Source organism: Culex pipiens, chromosome 3 (assembly GCF_016801865.2).
Source record: "Culex pipiens pallens isolate TS chromosome 3, TS_CPP_V2, whole genome shotgun sequence".
Lineage (NCBI taxonomy): Eukaryota > Metazoa > Arthropoda > Insecta > Diptera > Culicidae > Culex > Culex pipiens.
This window is the reverse complement of record NC_068939.1, coordinates 145,869,690-145,894,315: the sequence shown is the minus strand read 5'-3', so window position 1 is coordinate 145,894,315 and position 24,626 is coordinate 145,869,690. Positions and strand designations below refer to the sequence as shown.

The following is a 24,626-nucleotide window of genomic DNA, read 5'->3' as shown; positions in this document are numbered from 1 at the left end:
TGGAATTCGGAATACTATTACCACCATCAACTAGGGGAACTATACCCTTTTTCAGCCTATTTCTATTATCGGCCTATCAGCACTTTGTTCATGAATTACGGCTTTAATAAAGTGTTTTTGACTGTTCTTAAGTAATAAATAGCTCAAACAAAAGTGAGCAAGCAAGTCTCCATTGTTGATACATCTGAAAATATTGATTTAATAGCGGAAAACGGTAAAAGTGATGAGAATTGGTCGAACGGCTTAGAGTGATTAAAATGGGCATATTTCCCCTATATACGCGCTGGGTCCTTGTCCATTTGACAAGGGTTCGGAAGTTCTAAATAACGTTTGAATCCGGATTGGTCCAAACGTTCTTCAGGGCGGGGCTTGTCGACAAAGCTGAAGTACCTCGCGCTCGGCTAGCCAGCGTAGAAATGGGTCACCGAAGCTCGGCAGAGCTAACACCTTCCAAATGCCTATGCGAGTTATTTGCATGTATAGAATGAGAGCTAAAAATACATGGAAACAACTCAATTTGTAAGAAGCGACCGCGTGGTCCCGTTTGGTTGGTTGCACACACACACACACACACTCTTAACCTTTTGAGGCAGCGGAGTCCCCTTTTTTTAGAACAAACGGAACGGATAAAAAAAATACGGATCTAATTACCAACGCTGCGCACCCCGGTGAAACCTGCTTGGAAAGAATAGCGGGGGATGAAAAACTAAACCAACAGCGGCCGGGATTCGAGCCCCTTGTCACCGAATTACAAAGTTGTACGGCACACTGTGTGATCAAGGGAGAGAAGGTGCTAACAAACAAATGAATGGGAATAAGCACAATTTTTGAATATTTCACTTAGAGATTTTGCAAAGCTTTTTGAGGAACATAACCTTTATTTTCGCAACAATTCCATTCATTCACATCAAAATTACAAGAATAAAATTTTCTGTTAGAATTTTAATCCAAATTGTACAAAAGTGGGTGAATGTATATTATTAACCACAAATCATGATGTAAACGCAATTTATATAAATCGACAGGTTCAATATTTATCATGATTATATAGTCTCAAAAAATTTTCGATATTTTTGCAATCATGTTTCTAATGAATTTCAAACAATTTAGTAGTATATTTTGACTGATTTTAGCGTGACGTACTTTATGGATGAATCCTGTGAGTTTTGACCAACCTGCAAAGTTGGAAATTTTATTATTGACAAATTTATCAAGACTTACTCATATTTTCTAAACTTCATCTTAGTGAAATCAGAATAGAGATTTTTTATTAATTTCAATTGCATTTTTTTCACTTGGAACGTCAAAATACTTCTAAGATCTGTATTTCAAATTGTGATTGTTGATTTGGCTTGAAATCGAATTTTTTTATGATCCTTTTTTCAATAGTTTAATAAAAGTTGTTGCCTGCTAATTTTGCATGACGATTTAAAAAAAGGTAGTTAAACCGCAAAAGTGCTTGATCACTCAGCTTATGTTCCGAAAAAGAGTAATTCCGCTGCGAAACGAGGTTTAAAATCAAAAACTTATTACCAGAGTTTTTTTCCAAAACAGTCTAAGCTTATGTTCTCTTTTAAAATGCTGCTTCAGATTCAATGTTTACATTTTAATTACTTTTTAAGAGTAACATTTTTTTTATTTAATAAATTATATGTTTTTCATTTTATTTATATTTCTAAGCATTATAAAAACAAAATGTAACCAGGCAACCAAAAAATGTAGTAAGGTGAGCTCGAAATCGTGGAAAAAAAAAACATTATCAGAGCTTTTTACGCGAGGGAAAATGAATAAGGAACATCATAACAACAGATATTTCTCATTTATTCTGTTCGCGTGTAATTCCTCCCCCTCTTCTTCTTCTGCACCATTGGACCGTGAATTGCGCGGCAAGAGGGAAAAAAGAGGGGGCGTAAAAACAAAACACACGGGAGTAAATATTGGATTTAAATCTCATCCTGGGCTGAATGCACGCGCACAGACACACACTCGCACGAACAGGCGTAACTATGTTGGTTTATGGAATTTGTCCGAGCATGGGTAAATAACAAGGGAAATGCATAATAATACCTTTCTCTGGTATCAATCCCAAATTTTGGTATTCCTGGACCCTTGAAAATTTGTCTTAAGGATTATGCAAGAGCAAAATGTGGTATCATACCAATTTAAGGTATTGTTTTGATATTGCAAAATTGCAGAATTTGTCAATGGTCGAACACCACATTTTGGTACTCTTTTGGTATTACAGTATTTTATCAAATTCCTCTGAAACTGTGGGAAAATTTTGACCAATTTTGACAAAATAATTAATTTTGCGCTAAAATGATGTCTCAAAGCGAATGTTTTCATTGAAAACCGGAAATTTCAAACTTGATTTTAAACATTTTTGATATACCCCCTACAGAAATGACTTGAAATTGTGGAAAATTTTCTAAGTCAGGATGGCACATTTTGGTATTATTTTGGTATTGAAAGGTTTCATCAATTTTCTCTGAAACTATGGAATTTTTTCAAAAATTTTGGCGAGATAATTAATTTTGCGCTAAAATGACTTGAAACATAAAAATGTTAAAGCTGATTTTTTTTGTGATATACTCACTAATATTTTTTTCAAAAACGTTGAAATTTCTTTAAGTCCAAATACTTTGAAAAACGAGTCAATCAACAGATTATTGAATTTTGGTGAATTTCAATCCGGTTTCATTTTAATAATACTTATTTTTCAATCTTGTTATTTTTCAGAAGCTTCAAGAACTTCAAGCACAGGCCGTTCATCAATGACAAATGCATTCGGTGTGGTGAAGAATATCACTAAGAACAACATGGAATCATCAGGTGAGTAGATTTGGCTGTTGCATATGGATCATTTCCGTTTTTTCACAAACTGCAACTGCTGCACTAAAAATGGTATGAAAATACCAAATTTTGGTATTACTTGTGCAAATACCAGCGACCAAAATGTGCTCTTGGTTGCCCAGTAATAGATGGTAAAATACCATGAAATCATACCAAAATCATGTTTGTGGAAGACCACAGGAATACCAAAATCTGATTTTCCAAGGGCGCGGGAATACCTAAAAATAAAACCATGGCAATACCAAGTTTTGGTATTCAAGCAATGTTCAAAAATCCAGAAGACCTCAACTTGGTATTGAAATGATTTTATTTTGTGGTATTATTTTACCTTTGGAATAACATGTTTTGGTATTGTTGTGCCCTTTCACATACAAGACTTTGGTATGATTTCATGGTATTTTATCATCTATTACTGGGCAACCAAGGGCACATTTTGGTCGCTGTTATTAGCCCAAGTAATACCAAAATTTGGTATTCCCGTGTTATTTACCCCTGCTCGGGTGATGCAGGGTATGTTTAGGGTTCCAGCAGGGAAAAATGAGAAGACGAACAGCTGATTTTGGTTAATGTGAGAATGATGTTGATTTATGAAGTGTACAGTTGCTATTCGTTTTTAGTTTAAGCTCTTACAGTTTCTAAATCGAAATTCAAATTACTAAATAATTATCAGAATCTTCGCATCTATTTAGTACAGCTACAAGCTTTACATTGATTATTACTTTTGAACAGTTGGCTTGTATGATATTTTTTTTTCATTTTTTACAAATCCTTATAAATATTTCAAAATAATATTTGTTCCCGGGCAGACGGTAATAATTTTTTGTTATGGAAGAAAACTTTTACTGTTATTGGGATGATAGAATTAGTTGTTGAAATAACAAAAAAATAATAGCAAAGATTTGATCGAAGAATAACTAAAAATATTATTAGTCTATTATTACAATAACAATCCAAAAACAAAAAAAAAATCATAGCTACGAATAACAAATCTTATTATAAATAACATGATATGTTATTTTCAAATATCAAAAAATATTATTCCCAAGTTATTTCCATCTGCTCGGTTTCAATGTACAATTACAACGTTTTTCATTGTATTGCTTTAGATTTTATAACTAGGTTGAACTAAAAATGTTAAACAGGATAATTGGTTAAAATTCAAAACAAAAAAAGTCTGCAAAATTTTGTTTGTGTGTACGAATAATTTTTCGATCAGTTTTTTTTGGAAGAGGGCTTTTTAATATTTCTGTGGAAAAAAATGTTTTTTTGTTATTTAGCTTTATTCTTGAATTGCAAATCAAATTTTGTACTCAGAATACTAGAATGCGGACTTCAACTTTGCTTAATTGAAAATAAATTCCGTTTAATTTATCCCCTTTTCCAACCATCCCAGGGGTAAAACCAGTCAGCATCCAACCGATTCGGTTCGATTCTCGAAGGCAGTAAAAGAACTTTTTATCGATAATTTATGAAAATTAAAACTCGGAGAAGGTCAGCGGGTGCGCGCTAAGAGGAGCGACCAGCACTCCAAAAATGTAAGACGAACAACTTCTTGGGTTTTTTTGCTGGCAGAAGAACTCTGCAGGGCCCTGGAAGTTGTTGGCCTTCGATGGTTTTGTTGGTCGTAGATGATCGCCGTGTAGAGGAGGGCGGCCAACAGGAGATCTCTAGCATAATTAGGAAGGCAGGCATTTACATATTTCTTCGATAATAATTTTCGTAATAGTTATCATTAGGCGTAATTTTTCAACATGTAATGAATAGCAAAGTGGTTTTTAATGGGTGGGTGGGTGGTGGTGGTGAGGAACAGCTCTTGCTTGAGAGGAAGAACGATGGAGCGCCATGACGGTGGAAGAAGAACTTCCCCAGCGATAATGTGAAGTTGGGCCTCATCTGGCGTCATGATTTGTACTTTTTTGAGAGATAAGTTTTCCAAGCACTTTGGCATAATGAGTTGCAAGGTAGACAATTTAATATTTAGCAAGACATGCATTTTGGTAAACATTTTCTTAAATAAAATCTTGAAAACAAGTTTTCATTGTATAGTTGTAAGTTAAATCATTCGAAAACAAAATTCAAATTATAGCCATTCCAACGAACTTCGCTCGCCTACATTACTCAAATCCAGGAAGTAATTTATATTTTATTTAACTGTTGAAAACTTGTCCCTTGCCCAAAGGTTCTTCCGTGAATCATTTCCGAGTCCCCGACTTGGCAACAAAAAAGAAAATTTCCCCAAGCTTTGCAGCAGCATGAATTGCTGGAAAAGGCCCGTCTTACAGATAGCAAAAAAAAAAAACAATTAACTATGTTCCGAGGCTATTTTCCGCGGAATCCTCAATCTTCCCGGGAGTTCATTCCGACCGACCCTCCGGTTTTGAAGATGTCCCGCGGAAAGTCAACAATTTTTCCCTCTATAAAGATTTTCCGTCCGCGAGGACAGCCCCGACAATCGTTTCTTGTGCTAATTATGAATATCATTAGCATTTGGAGGGGACGCGAAAAAAAAAAAGAAAAAAAAAGTTTGGTTTTGTGTTAGGAAAAAAGGAAGTTGGCCTTGTTACTGGGGGAGGGTGTTATTTTAGGGCGGAAACGAGGCCGGATTTGGACCAGGATGGATGGTGACATAATCGGGGGGTCAATCGCGATGGTTATCAGGAAAGGATTTGAATTTATTACTGTAGGCTCGTTCAAACAGATTTATTGTTGAATTTTTTAAATGTTTTTTTTTTATCCAGTGTCGCACATTTATGTCTGACATTAAATATTACTATTTTGTTATTATTGATCTTTGGTAAGTTTATATTTACGGTGGTGAGTTACCATTAATTCAAATTGAGCGTTCAATTGTTATTGGATGGATTTGAAAGATTTTGACGTCTGTTTGTTTGTGGTTTACAATTAGGTTTTACGCCGACTCGATTTGGAGGTTAGAAGGAGTGCACTGTTTACAAGGACTTAGCAGGGAAAATTCGTCGACAATCGACGAAGACCATGTAAACAGTGCACACGCGCTGTCAAATGACGTCACGGCGTAAAACCTAATGGTTGCCTTCCCTTTATCCAGCAAGCTGACTTCAAACAGCCCATTTCCGATCACAAGTCCACGTCATACTCAACACCCCTGCCCTCGCCCCGGTTCTCATCCCCTACGTGACGGAAACGTCATCCTGTGACCATCGTTGGACCGGTCCACCCATCCGATGACGTTCCGATGTTGATTCTGTATTTGCCTGTTTATCTTCCCCCCGCATGTATGTTTATTTACTGTATTTGCTGACATACTTTTACAATTAGTAAATATTGATGTCCGACCAATCTCGGTCGGGTGCGGGTGTGTGTGGTCGAGTTCGGACTCTATCCACTGATGACATTGATGGCCTGTCGAATGGCCATTCTCGGATGACAAAACGATAGTATCGCTTTGTCAATGGGTGTCGGTCTACACTTTTGAGTAAGTTATGAGAATTGTTTGCCTCAATTTTAAACCTTTGTGTATACACCTTACAGGAATAACCTGTTGAATTAACATTACCAAATTAATATACGACAAGTCGTAGTTTTGAACCAAATTTTCATGAGATTAACTTGCATAAAAGTTGCATATTACTTGCGGAAAAGTTACACAACGCGTTGCAACGGTTGCTGTAACTACAATATTTACATTGACTGACTGAAATAAACGTTTAGTTTTGACAACTAACAATGTCAAACCATCTAGGGCTTGCTTATTGGAATAAATTCTAATTTAGTTACATGGCATGACTCCGTTACATCTGAAAATTGCACATAAAACCAGTTGCATCTGTCCAATGAAACAGAGTGGAACCACAGACTAACAGACGTGAATCTTTTAAAAAATCATGGATCAGAATTTTAACAGTCATACAGAAACTCACCACGGCAATTTAAAAAAAAAAGTTAGTTGATTCGTCTCAGCTGTTTTATACACGTTTGGCGTTTGTTATGCTTCGCACGTCCACAGCTAAAATACTCTAGTGAGTAGTGATTGCAGAATTTTTTATTTTTTTTGCAATCAATGATTTACATCTGTTAGTCTGTGATGGAATGGAACGGCCTTTATGGGAATACATGACGTGGGTCCTCTTCCTTACACGGAGAAAAAGAGTTCCCAAAATCGTGAACAAGCGTTCATGAAAATGGGAACCACGAGCAAAGTGTTCAAATCCCGTGGTACGAGTTTGAAAAACGTTGGGAACTCTTTTTTCTCCGTGTAGGCATCAATGAGGAACATATTTGCGAGGTTACCTAGATAAAAATACTGAATTGTATATTTTTAGATTTAGATTACTACTTTGTCTCAGGTACTTGGAGAATAGAAATAATGTAATGAAAAAAAAATAAACACTTTAAAGTTTTAAAGACTTCTCAATTGGAAATGAAAGTCTTGAATCGTCTTAAATATCATCGAAACTTTTAAAACATACCACTGCTTCGGCCAATAATTATTGCTGCAACCTGTTTCCAAATGTTCAACCTAATTGAGTTTAATGCTGCATAAATTATTCAGTACCTGTGCCATCAGTCAGTGTCCCGTGCAGGTTTACAATTTCACTTCACCATCGAGGCAATCTCCTGAACAGACGATGGCCTAAAACCAACAACTCGTTTAATGACCAAACCAAGCATTCCAACCTGGAATAAGGGCAACACTAAAAATAAAAACCTAACCTCCAATCTCATTAAATGGTGTTAGTTTTTACAACCCCCTACTCATTCATTTTCGGATGATGGATCTGTGTGCTGTGCGCTGAGGTCCCAGGGAATTTGAGAAGGGCATCATCGGAACTGGTTCTATTGAGCCTCGCGCGCAGAGCCAACTTCAAATTAGGGCCTAATTTTGGAATTCTTTTGTACCTGGGTGTATGGCCCGGTCGCCGTGTGTGTTGGACAATAAAACTCCAGAATCTGCGACGTTGCTGCTGCTGCTGCCACATCAGGACAAAGATTCCAATTAGGCTGGTCGTTGCCGGACTGGGGCTAAGATCCGCATGGAGGGAACCCTCGTCAACCCAAACGAGGATGGAAGTTCTGGAATTGAATTTGCCGGAGAAGGATTGTATTCTGTGACGCTGCGACGTACGTCAAGAATTCATTATGAATTCTGATACTTTGACAGACAGAAAAGGAGAATATAAAAAAGATTCCCTGACTTGGCGTTTTGTTCTAGCGGATTCTTAAGGGAGCGGAATCAGTGGGGGTGGATTCTCCCCCGAAGAAAACGGTTTTACATAATCAACCCCGTGTTGCGGGGAGGAAATTTATTAAAAACTTTTTTCATTAAGCGTATGCATAATACTTGAAGATTATGGCTGATGCGCTCCGTCGTAGACAAGGCGAAAGAAGTCTTTCGAAAGTTTAAAGAAAGGCATCATATGGTTGAGCAATAACCAGAACTGGCGATTGAAAAAATAGATTCTCCCGAAAAGATGTAATTCATTAATAATAAATGTGCCGAGAAACTTGTCTGAATGGTGAGGAATCTCGTCGTAATGGCCCGGATGCTATCTGTGCTTGACAATCCGGTCAGAGGGGATATTAAAACCATCAGAAGATTTGTAATTACGATAAAGCAGTCAAAAATTCTTCGTTTAAGCTAAAAATAGCATGTCGCATTTAGTAACCAAATCAAGAATGTCGTTTTAATCCAGATATTTTGTCACTTTTACCCGTTTAGTTCTTGTGTTTGAATTAGACAGTTTTGAGTTTCAATGTTTTACTTGATTTGATAAATCAGCCAGGTCATAAAAATTGTGCTTCTAGCCACGTTCTGGAATGTATTCTGGTTTAACAAAAATACAAAAATACAAAAATACAAAAATACAAAAATACAAAAATACAAAAATACAAAAATACAAAAATACAAAAATACAAAAATACAAAAATACAAAAATACAAAAATACAAAAATACAAAAATACAAAAATACAAAAATACAAAAATACAAAAATACAAAAATACAAAAATACAAAAATACAAAAATACAAAAATACAAAAATACAAAAATACAAAAATACAAAAATACAAAAATACAAAAATTCAAAAATACAAAAATACAAAAATACAAAAATACAAAAATACAAAAATACAAAAATACAAAAATACAAAAATACAAAAATACAAAAATACAAAAATACAAAAATACAAAAATACAAAAATACAAAAATACAAAAATACAAAAATACAAAAATACAAAAATACAAAAATACAAAAATACAAAAATACAAAAATACAAAAATACAAAAATACAAAAATACAAAAATACAAAAATTCAAAAATACAAAAATACAAAAATACAAAAATACAAAAATACAAAAATACAAAAATACAAAAATACAAAAATACAAAAATACAAAAATACAAAAATACAAAAATACAAAAATACAAAAATACAAAAATACAAAAATACAAAAATACAAAAATACAAAAATACAAAAATACAAAAATACAAAAATACAAAAATACAAAAATACAAAAATACAAAAATACAAAAATACAAAAATACAAAAATACAAAAATACAAAAATACAAAAATACAAAAATACAAAAATACAAAAATACAAAAATACAAAAATACAAAAATACAAAAATACAAAAATACAAAAATACAAAAATACAAAAATACAAAAATACAAAAATACAAAAATACAAAAATACAAAAATACAAAAATACAAAAATACAAAAATACAAAAATACAAAAATACAAAAATACAAAAATACAAAAATACAAAAATACAAAAATACAAAAATACAAAAATACAAAAATACAAAAATACAAAAATACAAAAATACAAAAATACAAAAATACAAAAATACAAAAATACAAAAATACAAAAATACAAAAATACAAAAATACAAAAATACAAAAATACAAAAATACAAAAATACAAAAATACAAAAATACAAAAATACAAAAATACAAAAATACAAAAATACAAAAATACAAAAATACAAAAATACAAAAATACAAAAATACAAAAATACAAAAATACAAAAATACAAAAATACAAAAATACAAAAATACAAAAATACAAAAATAAAAAAATACAAAAATACAAAAATACAAAAATACAAAAATACAAAAATACAAAAATACAAAAATACAAAAATACAAAAATACAAAAATACAAAAATACAAAAATACAAAATACAAAAATACAAAAATACAAAAATACAAAAATACAAAAATACAAAAATACAAAAATACAAAAATACAAAAATACAAAAATACAAAAATACAAAAATACAAAAATACAAAAATACAAAAATACAAAAATACAAAAATACAAAAATACAAAAATACAAAAATACAAAAATACAAAAATACAAAAATACAAAAATACAAAAATACAAAAATACAAAAATACAAAAATACAAAAATACAAAAATACAAAAATACAAAAATACAAAAATACAAAAATACAAAAATACAAAAATACAAAAATACAAAAATACAAAAATAAAAAAAACACAAAAAAAAATTCTCCCACTTAGTGTTGACATGAAAAATCTAATAAGAATCAGCTAGAAGAGTATTTAGATTTGTAGAAAGCACTCATTTAGATAAATAGCTCAATAAGAAGTGAGCAAGCAAGTTTCTATCAAAAGTTTTGCAAAATTAGTTGTTAAAATAGTGAAAATCAGCAAATTGGGTGAAGTTAGAAGCGAGTGCTTAACCTGCCAAAAATACGAGAATTTCCCCTATATTGTTAGCATAGATTACACAGAAAAAAAAATCATGGTAATATTACATCTGGGAGGGGGTACATCTTTTATGTCAGAATAAAGGTGTAATTTTACCTCTGGAAATGTGTAATTTTACCACTTTTCTGATGAAATGTCAGTTTTTCAGTCTAAATGGAGGTAAAATAACATCATAAAAGAGGTAATATTCAACCTTCAAAAATTACAGCTTCGAAATTTACATTATTTTTTCCGTGTAATACTGGGGAGTACAGAATTTGCGTTGAAAATAAATCCATTTCTCCTATAGGACAAACTTTGATTTTAAGTCGGAAGATGAGCAAGAGCAATTTCATCACAAGCCTCTCGATGCAATCCAAGTTTGAGGAGTAAATAGGGACGTGGCGTTACATCGTGCTGCCACCTGGTTTTTTTAAGCGCAAGAGTGTAAAAGTGCTGAGTCATCGTCTAAAAATAGACGGCGTCCTATCTCGCCCAGCAAAATGAAGTCGATAAAGTAGTCGGTTTCGATGAGAAAAAGTGGAAAATGTGGTCTAAAAATAGCGACGCCATCCCCCTATTGATGACAGTGTGAAACAAAAACGACACCAGGCAGTTGACTCTTTTTTCCTAGTCCGGTTTAATCATGTTCAGCATAGCAGAGTCTCGCAACTTTTTTCATTCCCCTTTTCAACACATCCTCGATAGTATAGTGGTCAGTATCCCCGCCTGTCACGCGGGAGACCGGGGTTCAATTCCCCGTCGGGGAGATTGTTGATTTTTTTGGTTGAACTGCAACCAAAATTTGTTATGTTTTTGAGGTGAGTGTTATCAACTATAGGTTGATGTTTATAATATTACAATATAAATCTTATGAATTACCGATCGGAAACGAAAAAAAAACATTCCAAAAAGCATCTAATGACATCAAACCTCCAACTTTTTCAGTCTGACTGAACTTTGTGCAAGTCATGTGATCCCCCTAGCTTGGAATCAATGCTCAGCATGGCTTCTATTTCACGGTGCCATGTTTCCATTTATAGCGCATATTGAAGCAACATACCTGCTATAAATTCATGTGCTCCTGATACTTTTTGGCCCTGCAACGTGTGCCAACTTTGAAAAAGCTGAAATTCAGTTGAGATTTCACATTATACAAGAAGCATCGGTGGTTCAGTGGTAGAATGCTCGCCTGCCACGCGGGCGGCCCGGGTTCGATTCCCGGCCGATGCATCGGTTTTTTATTGCACTGCTGCAGGAAGATAGTCGCTTTAGTTTTTCATAGTTGAAACATTTTTTTTATCAAAACGGTTATGCTACACCGAAACTCCCAACCTGGTTCATCACTAAAAACAGGTCTCCTTTTTAATTAATCCAATTAAATGGTGTTGGGTTGCCACTCTTTCTTGATGCATAACGTGTCAGGGCCCACTGACGGTTTGCTGCCTTAAAGGGGGTCTAAGAAGTGCATGGAGGGGTACATGGCCAGGCCACCGTGGAACGCCTTCGGGAAACTCCTCCCCTTTCAATCAACTTGTGATGATTGCAGTTTTCTTTTTTGCAGGGGTTTTTGCACCTGGAGGTGATCTTGAAATTTTTATCAGGTTGTTCACTTGTGTAGGGATCTTAGTTTGGAAATTTTCCCACGACAGTGCTTTATTTCTTCAAAATTTGAAAATCACTTCTGTTTTAGCTTAAAGTAAAAATTGACTAGCTTTAAGGATTTTGAACACTAGCAAAATAAGGAAAACCAGAACCATTTAGCTCCAATAAAATGGGTAAGAAGCATGTCTACAAAAGAGTGGAAACCCCCCTTTTTTCAGCAAAAATCTATGGTGAGGAAAAACGCGCCAACAAACAGCACCAGCCCGAAAAATTCAAATTCGCATGTTTGCAAGAGCAATGAAAATGCAAATCGTTCCCGGTCGGGAGCGGTCGTTCGGTGCGTCGATCTGTTGGGTAAATATTTGAATGAAAGTAGAAAAAAAAAAAACGAAATAAAATAAAACAACACACAGTGGGTACTGTTTGTGCTGACGCCTTTGCGCTTAAAGAAGAACTATCTTGGGATGAGTTTTGTACGGGGAAAATTTGGAAAATTCAGCAAAACATGAGGAAACTTGAATTGTTGTCTTTTGAAGCGTTAGTTTAAATTATTATTTCACATAGCTTTCAAAGCTTTTACACAAAAATATAATAAACAATGTTTGCAAGTGAAATTTTAATACAATCACTAATTTTTACGAAAAAGGGATCTCAATGAAAAATATATTTAAAAAATCACATTTTTTTTGAGTTTGAGGTTTTTAAATTTTGCCAAGCCAAAATCTTCTGTAAACCAGAATCCGCTATAAGAGGGGGATGTAAAATTAAAAGTTTTACTGTTTGGGCAATTTTTTTAAAGAGTATGCGGAATTTTATTTTTTGAACTATTTAAAAACAGTTTTAATTAAAAAATACCATAATTTTATCAACACTTTCCCACAAAATATGAAGCTATGGAAAAAATACTTTTTCAATTAAAATGGTTTATTCTGACAACCGGTACTGTAATCATGTGCTGTAATTTTCATACATTAAAAACTAAACTAACATTTATGAAATATAATTTGAAGAACAAATAAAGCTTGATGACGAATGCTTCCAAAATTTTGTTGTGAGCAAAACAGAGTATAGCGTCTTAATTCTGAATCAATGATTCGCTAAAACCTGTACAATGCATCGATAGCGTACATTGCCGTCACATCATAATACCTGACGACTTGACGACTTGACGACTTGACGACTTGACGATTTGATGACTTGACGATTTGACGATTTGACGACTTGGCGACTTGACGACTTGGCGACTTGGCGACTTGGCGACTTGGCGGCTTGGCGACTTGGCGACTTGGCGACTTGGCGACTTTGCGACTTGGCGACTTGATGACTTGATACAGGTCTTCAGCAAATTGGTAGAACTCATCGAGAGCGGAATTTTTGGAAATTTAGCGTAGAAATTTTATTCAAAAGCAAATCCTATAACATTCTTTAGTAAGAAATGTAACAAATATGTTTTATTTATTTCGCTCTAATTTGAGAAGCATTTCTATTGGAGTCATATAAAACAATCAAAAAAATCTGAAAAACATTTCTTCTAAATTGTGTCCATTTTTTGTTTTCATTATAACAATTTTAAGATCTCAAATTGGAAAAAAATTTATTATTGGCGAATACTTTGATTCAAGTCCTTCAAGAGGTGGAATTGGACTGCAAACGAAGTTTTTCGTTAACTTGAAATTTAGAATTTATATCAAATATTTAATTACATACATACAACACATTTCTCTTCTTTTCTTCCAGGATATATTATCTGGGATTGTAAATAAATGAGACCTTACCGTAATGCAACGTAAAATTGAATATCATTTTTTTTTATTATTTGCGTTTAAGGACCACTTAACTTAAGAGTCATTTGAGTCCAAGATCATTTTTTCTGGTTTTTTGGTTCATTGCTGCTTGGTAATTTACTGTCTGATTTTTTTTGTTGTACTTTTTTTATTCAACGAGTAGAATTTACGACTTTTGATATCTTGAATTTTGGTTTGTTCCATATATTGACCGACTGTGGTCTTCAAGTTATTATTTTTAAATTAAGTTGGTTCCTAAGTTATTGTCTAATCCCAAGACGTCTATCAATCTCGGAATCAACAACCGATATTATTTCTAGCGTGTATGTTACATTCCTGTGAGTGTTGGTAGCGAAACCCCAAAGCAATAATATTTTGAACGAAACCATCAGCGCAGGAGACACGCACGATTTCTGGGAAGAGCCGAAAATTCCGTGTCCACCACCACCGGTCCGAAGGTCCAAGGGGCCTCATCTAGATTGAAGCATAAAAAGAAGCAATCAATCTTGGTTGTTTATGTGTTTCTGCGCCAACCCATCCTAAACCGGGGGGGTTTGAAGCCAGTTATGTTGTTACCAAGTGAAATAAATTTAAACAAGGTCTGGTGTTGTGAAAAATAAAGAGTTGACCAATCAAATAGATGGATCGCTAGTGCTCTAATCCTTGGAATATCTATTCGAGGCTTGAAGAACAGCTCTGCAGAACAGCAATGTCCGGCAAACCGTGCACTCCGGAATGTGGTCGAAGGTGAGTTCTAACTTAACGATTTCATCTCAACAATTGACAAATAGATCCCAATAAAATTATACTTACATGTTGCATATCATGATTGAAGATTCGGTACGTAATCTTCTTCGGCAGTAAACAATCAAACACAATCCGAAAAACCGACAACTCTCCTGCGTAAACCATTAAAATTAATTAAAAATGAATATTTTATGAACGCGGGCACTTTTTGTTGATTCTGACAGGGAAGAGGGCTTTTCGGTTTTCTATGAGCCGATTTATGCTGGGAACGCAATTAGCGTGATTGGCCTCCGGGAAAGGATCCGGGACTGGTTCGTGCTGCACATGAACTGAAATTTTGACCTCATGACGGGTATTGATTTTCCGTCAGGTGAACGAGAGCATAAATCGAGATGAGTGGACGTATGAGCGACGGTGGGTTGTTGAACCTTAATAAATGCTCAATAAATATGACGAGAAAACACAATTTAGGCTTTACTGGCTTGAAATATCTTTGTAAGTAAAACTTGTTTTTCCTAAACAAAGTACGAATATAAATTGCACTTTCCTGTTATCCTCGGAGTATTATGATTTATAATTCTGAACTGAATCTCTCGATATCCACAGTCTGCCCAAAGAGCACCTTATTCATGATATCATATTGAACAGCACGAACCTTGCAGTCCACAGAACACAACGCATCGTACTGGATCCCTTGAACCGTACAGAGAGAGTGCCGCCAAAGTCGTAAATTATCTACTGGATTCCTGTGCTCGCATCCGGCAGGAGACAGTTTTATGGGGTTTTCTCTCGATGCAAAGTGTTGGGAGCACTCTCTAACTCCTCATCAACTCTGTACGGAATCTACTTCGCCGTCCATTTGGTCGGCTTTCGCAAACAACTCCACACTCCGTTTCTCCAGAAGTCGGGTTCGAGTGGCTCGGCGGAGTAATTCGAAATTAATGAAATCCTTAATCGCACCTTCCTTCCATACAGTCGACGACGGAGCTGCCTGACTTCGACACCGGATCTTGTACTCTAATTATTTAGATTTTATGATCCTCCTGGAGAGAGCGACTGGTGTGTAGTGCGAGCAATAAAACTTTCATCAGATTAATTGAACTGATTGGGTGATTTACGGGTGGTGGAACTTGTGCGAAACCGGCAGCTGTTGAGTTCGTCAACGTCGCCGACTCTTTCAATTATCCTCTGAAAACACCTTATTTATGCAGGAGTTCTTCGGGGCGGCACCACGTGACATACCGAATGTCATCTTGCGACAATAAATCATTCAGCCGAAGGCAAAAAAAAATGCGTCATTCGCTAATTGCACAAATTGCATCACTGCGATGCGAGCGAATCTTGGAAGTGAACAAACACATTTGTGCCAGCAGCCGGCAAAACCAGACGACACAGTTATGACTTTTTTCGGTTTTTATTTTAACGACATTTCCTAAAACAACTCAACGAAGCGCGCAGTTCCCGCAGCGCCATCTGGTTTGCGTCAACGGTGCAGCGTACTGTCCTTGTACGTTCCGACGACCTCGAAAGTTGGCCTCTTGGCGGCTGACTCAGCCATCGCCGAGTTGGTCGTTCTGCGGGCATTCCGCACGACCACGTTGTGGCTCGGCGTGATCGGCGTCGCGACCTGCGCCTTCGGGAAGTGTCGCTTCAGGAAGTCCACCGTGGGTCGGTTGCCCATCAGCAGCAGCTTGGGACCCTTGGGGGGGACGGAAATTGTCGGCCGGTACCGCGGGAACCGTTCGGGACTGAACGTGGGGAATGGTCGCCGTACGACTTCCTCCGATGAGTCGAACGCCAGCAGGGATGACATCGGAGTTGTTGCTGCTGGGGCCGAGGTCGTGGCGGGTCTGGTCGGCTTCGCAGCCGGTGTAGTCGCGGCCATCGGGGTCGTCACCTCGCGGGAATCCTCGACCTCCTGGTACACGATCACCTCTTCGGGGGCACTGGTGTTCATCGGGTTCTTGCGCAGCTCTATCACGATGTGAATTTTGTTGAAATCTGACGTGGAGTTTCCGTTGCTGCTGGGAGGAGCAGCCCAAACGCCGACCACCAGCAGTGGCACAAAAACAGCGACCAACTTCAACATGTTGCACAACTGAAGAGCACCTTGACACTACATGAAGCGTTGCCGGTGCTACCTTACCTAGGTTCTTTTTATATCAACCGGGGGTCGTTTGGAGGGTACAACTAGAAAGTGCTGAACTTTCGATTAGAACGTGGCTAATCGGGGATTTGCTGAATAGTTGAGCTTTAGCACGTAAATCCTTTTTTTGCACGCAAGTTTTCGCACTCTACGCCGCGACATGTCTGCGCGTAATTCAACGCCTGGTGGACAATTTGTTATTGTTTTGGTTGAAGTGCAGTCCGATTCGATTATCTGCGTAGGGTTTAACAACCTTGATGTTTACGTTCTTAGAAGTTTGTTGCAAAAAAGTGAACAATTTTAAGATTTGCAATTAGGTTTTACAGCGTGACGTCACGAGCGCACACGCACACACATTTTTACTGAGACACACGTGCAAAAAATGTAAACAGTGCAGCCAAGCTGTCAAATTTCTAACCTAAAAACCGAGTCGGCGTAAAACCTAATTACAAATTATATTGTGATTTCGGAAATAAATCGAAATAACAGCGCGAGTGTTTTTCATCTCGCGAAGCAATTTTGGGTAGTTTCTTTTCTGAGTGTATGTCAAATGTCACATTCGAAACCAAAACAAAATTTCGCCGCGGCACCAAACTGAAATGTCGCGAGTGGAGTTGCGAAGAGACTAGCGCCGCGGCCGAAATAGATCAAGGAATTGACCTCAAAGATCTGCTAGAAATCGTTCAATGGGCGTGTTTTGATGGGCAATGCCATGAAGTCCAGCCTGAAAAGGATTATGACGACACATTCGACTTTCAAAAGGGTTTGGCAACCCAGCCCAAGATTGTGACCAAAACTCTTGATATGTTATCTCTTCTTCTGAAGCTGGGAACATATTGAAAATCGTTACATGACCCAACCAAAGCAGTTCTACAGCTAGTTTGAACCCCTAAAATGATTTTAATCACTAATTATATAAACATTAGTGTCGCATTTCTTTGCAGAACCACGTAGAACCACACGATGTTTTCCAACGACTTATACAAAACCAAACAATCAAAACAAAAAAGTTAACACACAGATTAGAAACAGCCCAAACATGCTTGACAGAAATTTCGCGCCAGAAAATCGTCGCGAGAGTTAAACTCGCTCAATTCGATTTAGTGCCGCGGCGACAATAAATAGGTACTCTTCAGTTATAAAATTGAATTCAGTTTCAGAAAAAGGTGAGTAGTTCTCTACGATTTTTTTTGCATTTTTTAGTAACTTTTTTTTAAATGCAAAAAAAACGAAAAGAGATCAAAAATATTAACCTAAAAGTAACTGTAACATGAAAACAGTACATTCCATCAACAATATTGTAAACTACTTGTTAGTTGCAATTCTGATTTTGCAAATTAAAACATCCGAATTCTAAGAGAATACAGTGAAATTCATTTAAGAGGTTACAAACACGTTGCCACCCCTTAAGGGGTTACATACATGTAAAAATTCACAAAATTTTATATTACAGATTTTTATTTTTATTTATTTTTTCAATCTCTCTTGAAAGTTTCATGAAGGTAATTTATGGCTTAACTGAGTTAGAGAATATTTAAACTCAGAGTTTTGCTATGCGCAAAGCAAACTGTCTAACTTTCTGAGCGTTTTTCTCTGAACACCAAGTTGATTTACGGGTGCCACGATATCTCGAGATGGGACGGACCAAATTGGCTGAAATTTTGTATGAAGACTCCCAAGACATATTACGTGTGCATGACGAAGGCCGATTTTGAAATTTTAAATTTAAAAAAAATACAAAAATAAAAAAATTGGCGATTTTTTATGTGAAAAACAGAAAAATATTTTTATCTTTTTCAAAATAAACTTTTTGAAAATCTGCCTTCGTCATGCACACGGGACTGGTTTAACGAGTCTTCATCAAAATTTTGAGCCGATTTGGTCGAAGCAATGTTGAGATATCGTGGCACCATTTTTTTGAAACTGCTACTTTCAAATACACAGAAAAAAAAAGTTGAATTTTGGAATGTTGAAAATTTGGTAGGTTGAATATTACCTCTTTATTTGTGTAATATTACATAAAAAATGTGTAAAAATGTGAACCTGATGAATATTCATCAAAAACTGATGAAAATTCATCATTTTCTGGGGTAAAATTTATCATTTATTTTGCCACAAAATCTGTCACCATTTCCTGATGAATATTACCATAATTTTTTTCTGTGTAGCTATATCTCGGCAATGCTACAACCAAATGTCTTGCAAATGTCTTCAAATTGGTTTTGTTAATAGATTAGATGAAAAGTAATATTTTAATGCTTTGAAAACAGATTTTGAAAAAAGTTTAAGTGTGTGCTCAAACCAGCCTCTGACATTTTTGCCGATTTACATGTATGTAACCCCTTAATCAAAATTGATCTTTAACATTTTTGTTAGTTGGATTTTGAAACAGATTGTCATCTGTGTGTCTGTGGTAAGGAACAGGGTTGTAAAAATATCAAATATTCAGCTCTCAGCGACAACATTATCATACTCAAAATTTCATTTGCCAAAATTCACTATCCCTCTTTTCGTACCGAAATTCTCAGAACCAAAAATTGAGGGTCTCTATCTAGTGTACACAATACCGTGTATCATTTTCTTTTCTCTCTCAGTCTCACATTCACAATCATCCTCCTAAATAGATCGTAGCTACAAAAGCCGTCACAAAACAAAGCTTGCCAATCTCCCAATCCCCCTTTCGTGTTCTTTCATTGCTGATTTTTGAGATATCGAAAGAATCTTGGGCGAATTTGCGATACAAGAAAAAGAGAAGGAGTGATAAAAAAAGAATGCTCTTGCTGACAATCACGAAATAATATAACAGATCTCACAAGCTCACAAGCTATAGTGATTTTAGAGTTGGTTTCATCAAATGATATTTTTTGTCAATCACTTATTTACACTACTGGGTGGTGGTAAGTTTTTGAGCATTCCAATAGACCATTAAACTGTTGGCTGATAGATTTTTGAAGGTAATTTTGAATTAGCTAGATTTTTTCATGCAAACATCGAACTCATCGTACCTTATTTAAATAGTGAAAATTATTTATACTCATCCTTTTCAACTATCTCGACCATGAAATTGAATACTAACTCTAAGTGCTCATGATGTTGTGCCATTTGTTATCGTCCACTGATCACATTTTCATGGACAAAAAACTAGATTGATTCCACTAAATTAGTCACCGTCCGTTTCTTTTAGCTATGACGCTTTCCCAACCTACCTCTAGCTTCTTGGCTGCCAAACTTCGTGAGAGAAATTTCAATCAAATCCCTAGATTTCTTATGAGCAAAAAAAAAAAGACAAAACTTTCGTCCAAAGTCGATAAACTTTTTGCTGCATAGTGAGGTTCATATTGCCTGAGCCCCAAAGCGGAATCTTGGCCCCAAAATTTGCGTGATTAATGGCTTCGAAAAATGTGTCCAAGATAATCTCGGGATTCTCGGGACGTCCCAAGTTGAGCGAGCTCCACCATCCTGAACCTGGACCAGCTTCCAGGAAGTGACGTCACGCTAGAAGTGAAGATAAATGATGATTACGGTTTGGCGATCATAGACGGATTTTGAAGACGCGTTGCGAGTCTGTTGAAAATGGTTCAAGAATTTGCCGAGTTGTTTCTTTTAGTGCTCTACCTTATTGATCTGTGTTAAGGCACGCAAAAATGATGAGAAAAATCGCATTAAATAACAGTTTATCATCAGGGTTTCCTAAAACAGAGTTGAATTTTGTGTGATAAAACTATTGTCTAATCTTTTTAGAAGGAAAAAACGACAGAAGAACCGACTCTACAACGAACAAAAAGTTGTAAATTATCAAGCACATCCATTGTGAGCGAGCTCGCCCTTAATGATGATGATTATCAACTGTCGCGAAGCTGCTGCTGCGTTGAGCTGTCAAAATTTTGAGTGACAGCACGATAAACGGGTGTGTGCGCGCTCTCTATCGGCGGAAGTACTTATTACAGCAGTCCACGTGCGTGTGCGGTCGCGGCGTCCCGAAAACAGCTGTCTCACTTTCGTCAAACCGTGAAGTTTTGAACACGATGTTTCGCTTGGGAAGAGCGGAATGTAATGAGGACTGACAGGTTATGTGTGTTTAGAAGATGTTTCGCGAGCAATAGACAAAACAAATAAATATTAATTAGGGCTGTCAATGAGGGGCGGGGAGGCCCGAAAGTGACACCTGGGACGTTGTTGGGAGGGGAGTTTGTAGAGGCACTATTTATAAGAAAGTACAGTGAGCAATTTTGTTGCTGAAAAGTGGTGAACGATTGCCATGGCACTTTCAAATTGACAGTTTAATTTTAGAGCCATGGTTTTCAAAAGAAATTTACTTCTGACTTTTGTGGATCAAAACGTGGATGAATTTTGAATGAAATTGCTACGGAATTCCCTTCCGATTATTCGAAAGTCCGAGGAATCAACTTAAAGCAAACAAAATGTTGATTCAGATTATGCTAATGAATGTAACAATGCTGCATCTGATTACCGCTGCATGTAAACCCCTTTACCATTCAGGAAAAGGAAACCTCTTGTCCGTTCAGCTACGTCCACGGATCAGTGCGCGCGCTTCAGTGATCGATTACAATCCGTTTGCTCTTTTTTCAGCCCGTGGCCCCCACCAACAAGATTGAATTATGCATCTCCTGCTTTATTTTGTGTATTGTTGAAACTCGGGGCTGGATTTGGGTACGTTCTAAGGTAAATCTTTAAACAACCAGCAGTGGGTTTTCCGAGCATTAAAAGCGCATCCAAGAAATGGTACATGCACAAGATAAGCGATCAGGGCTCCTCCCGCGACCACCCCACCTCTCAAAGCATGAAGATGTACCACACAAAGTCTAACATCTAGATAGTCCCGAGTTGATTGACCGCAGGCTACGACGACGACGAGGGATTGGTTATGCATCGCTGCAGGAACATAACCACCGTGGCGGGGTCCAACTGCCCTTCTCACCCTCTTTCATCGGTAAATATTGTAATATATTGTAAAAGGTACAGCAAGGAATACGAAATGAATGATTTGATGGGGACGTCGACGTACAAAAAAACTGCAAGTAAGAAACGTAATTCAATTCATCGAGTGGTCCCCTCGGGCGACGGAATGTCCGCTCGGACGTTTTGGAGTTCTGTACCGACCCATGGTTTACGTTAGGCAGGGTGGGGAAGGGATTTGTTGACAACCGCGAAGGCGACGCACGTGCCCATGACATATTAGAAGATCAAACAGATCTTATTGAGTTCTTTTTGTTGAAAATCAGAGAAGAATCCATTGTCTGCAACTATTTGAAAACTCTTTTGGTAAACTGGTCCTTTTAAAATGTTTTGCTCGAATTATGCTGCAAGAAAAAAAAAGATAAATTCCATTCTCAAAGTAATACACCTTGCCCTTCTTGGGAAGTCACAGCCCGGAATTCTGTATCTGTTTACCGACTGATGGCGTAACCGCAATTAAAACCGTCTAAAAAGTGTGAGACCTCAACCCCCGCTTGCAAGCGAGAATTACTTTGAACACCCATTTACGTGGGTGGTACGCACGAGCCGTGTTTTTAAGAAGGGCGTAATGCCTAACCTCGCGTGCTGAACCCATATGGGACGTCAGACCAAGTGGTTCCAAGCTGGAGGCGTCTCGGAAATTGGTGGAAAACTTGGCAAACAGACGGCGGCACGTCACGATTTGCAAAGAAGTTGCCCTTCATATATTTACCCTCTCGTTGTAATAATCATAATAATGAACCGATGTCGTCTTTGCTAAAACGATGAAGGTGGATGGGTGGGGGTTGTCCTTAAGACGGCCGTACCTAAAAGTCCCCTAGGGGTATTCTGGGGCCGAGAAGTGTCTACCGCTGTGTATCTATCTATGTGCTTTTAATAACGAAGGTATATTGTAAATAGTTTATGGTGATAATATGTGTGCCGCAGCACGTGAGTCAGTTTGTCCCCTCGCAACTTTGCTAAAGAGGTGGAAAATCTTGCATGATTCGGTTTATCTTTCCATACGTAAGTCGTGCAGAAACTCTCTCAACATATCGTCGTGATCATGCTATTTTGTCGCAAGTACATTTTGGGCTGGGTGCCATTTTGTGCAGCTTTCAGTGCCTCACATTTTGACCTTAACAGATCGACAAAATTCGATTTCAATCCTGAGATCCTGGGATGGTCACAAGTGCATGAAGTCCTGCAATGTTCTTTGTCATGCTGGTCATGTCTGCTACAAAACCACCTGCAACGTTTTGTTTTTATTGATTCTCGTGACTCCGGTTACCAAACTCGATCACGCTAAACTGATTTTGATTGTTATTGTTTACTTTCCGTGCCCTTGGTTTTGTCTATTCGAGGTCAATGATTAAATTTCGCTTTTCTCGAAACGCAATAAGAAGGCTTTCTAGAAACCTTTAAAAAGTTGCAGGCGAGATCGTTTTTTTAAATAATTATTAATTGAAGTTGTTGATCCAGAAGCTGTCTTGATCTTAATTTGATTCCGTTTGAAAACCTACTGGTTTAGTGAAAATCTTCTCTGTTTGTTGGTTTAGCTTCGCTAGAATTTGCGATGTTTTTTCGCTCGACCAGGAGGAGCTGTGGGATTCCAAAATCAGCCTGGGAATTTATCTGGGACATCGCAGAATGACACTCTCGGCGCAGTTCTTCGTCATTCGTAAAACAGAAAAAACCTCTTATAACCGTTCCAAACTTGAAAACACATACAATTTTCCAACAAAAAAATATCAAAACTAGCCAAAATGAAACACAAACAAGTCATGCTTGTGCTTGAACAGTATCCTACTTTGTAGATGTAAACAAAATGAAAATCACGTTAGGCATTCGCTCTGTTCATCACCCAGGTCCAGACCAAAATCCATAATAAAGCTGTTTGACCAAAAACGTCAGACCAAGACTGTCAGACTAAAGATTAAAAAATAAACAATCTTGGTTTTTAACACAGGTGCTCACAAAAAAAAATATTTTATTTCATTTATTTAACTGGTTTTAAGCTGCAAAATTCATTTTACGCCAAAAAAATATTCAATAATTCGGTGTCCTATAACAACAATTTGAATATAGCAGTAATGAACCTTATCCGTGCTCTTTAATTTTTGGTCGCGTTTTTGGTGTTCACCTGAAAAATCTTGAAATTAGTTATGAGGATTTGAGATTCCTCTCCTTCCATCATTCCCTTGGTTGTTTTAACTGACCGCCCGATATGTAACATATTTCGCAGGGCCGTGACAGCTCGAGTGCTATCATTTCGACGCCAACATTTCAAATAGCACAAACCTGCGTTTTGGGAAAAACGCATTTGAATGTTGAGCATAATTTTTCAAATCTAATTTTATTATAAATGCAAAAGAAGATGTTCTAACGATTACAAACGATGACAAGCGTTGCTTTTATTAATACTTGATCATCCATATTCAACAAAACATCATTTCCATCATTATATTTAAAAAAACAATCATAACTTCTTTTGAAATCACCTACACTGAAATAAAAAAAGTACCAAATTCCTAATTTCTAGGAATTTTGGCTCCTTTCCTTATTTAGTAATTGGGTTTTTTGGATTACTTAATAAGAATAATAAGGATTATCACCCTGCTTCCATCCGAGGGGAAGCTTTTTTTTTCTTTTCGTTTGTAAATGTACATGTTGTCTTTTTCGTGATGCTTTTTTTCGTCACGTGGTTCATGCAGTCTTTTATTTCGACGGTAACATTTCAAAAGGCATCATGTACATTTTGACACTTTCTGGGTTATTGCATATTCTGAAAGTACTCCTAATAAGCTACCTCTCCACCAAAAATGAGCAAT

At 36.6% G+C, this 24,626-nt stretch overlaps 1 protein-coding gene and 2 non-coding genes across 9 annotated transcripts in view; all 3 read left to right on the top strand.

Annotated features, from left to right (window-relative positions):
- LOC120417143 (protein winged eye) overlaps positions 1 to 24,626 on the top strand; it is a 370,323-nt gene that overhangs the window by 15,762 nt on the left and 329,935 nt on the right. For all 7 annotated transcript variants that reach the window (XM_052710731.1, XM_052710728.1, XM_052710732.1 and 4 more), the window contains exons 2-3: positions 13,900 to 13,938; positions 14,267 to 14,693. In XM_052710731.1, coding sequence (XP_052566691.1) covers positions 14,656 to 14,693 — 38 coding nt within the window. In that variant the 5' untranslated portion in view covers positions 13,900 to 13,938; positions 14,267 to 14,655. The remainder of the gene's footprint in view (positions 1 to 13,899; positions 13,939 to 14,266; positions 14,694 to 24,626) is intronic.
- Trnad-guc (transfer RNA aspartic acid (anticodon GUC)) lies at positions 11,256 to 11,327 on the top strand. Its single transcript has one exon. It is a non-coding gene; the product is annotated as a tRNA-Asp (tRNA).
- On the top strand, positions 11,720 to 11,790 carry Trnag-gcc (transfer RNA glycine (anticodon GCC)). Its single transcript has one exon. It is a non-coding gene; the product is annotated as a tRNA-Gly (tRNA).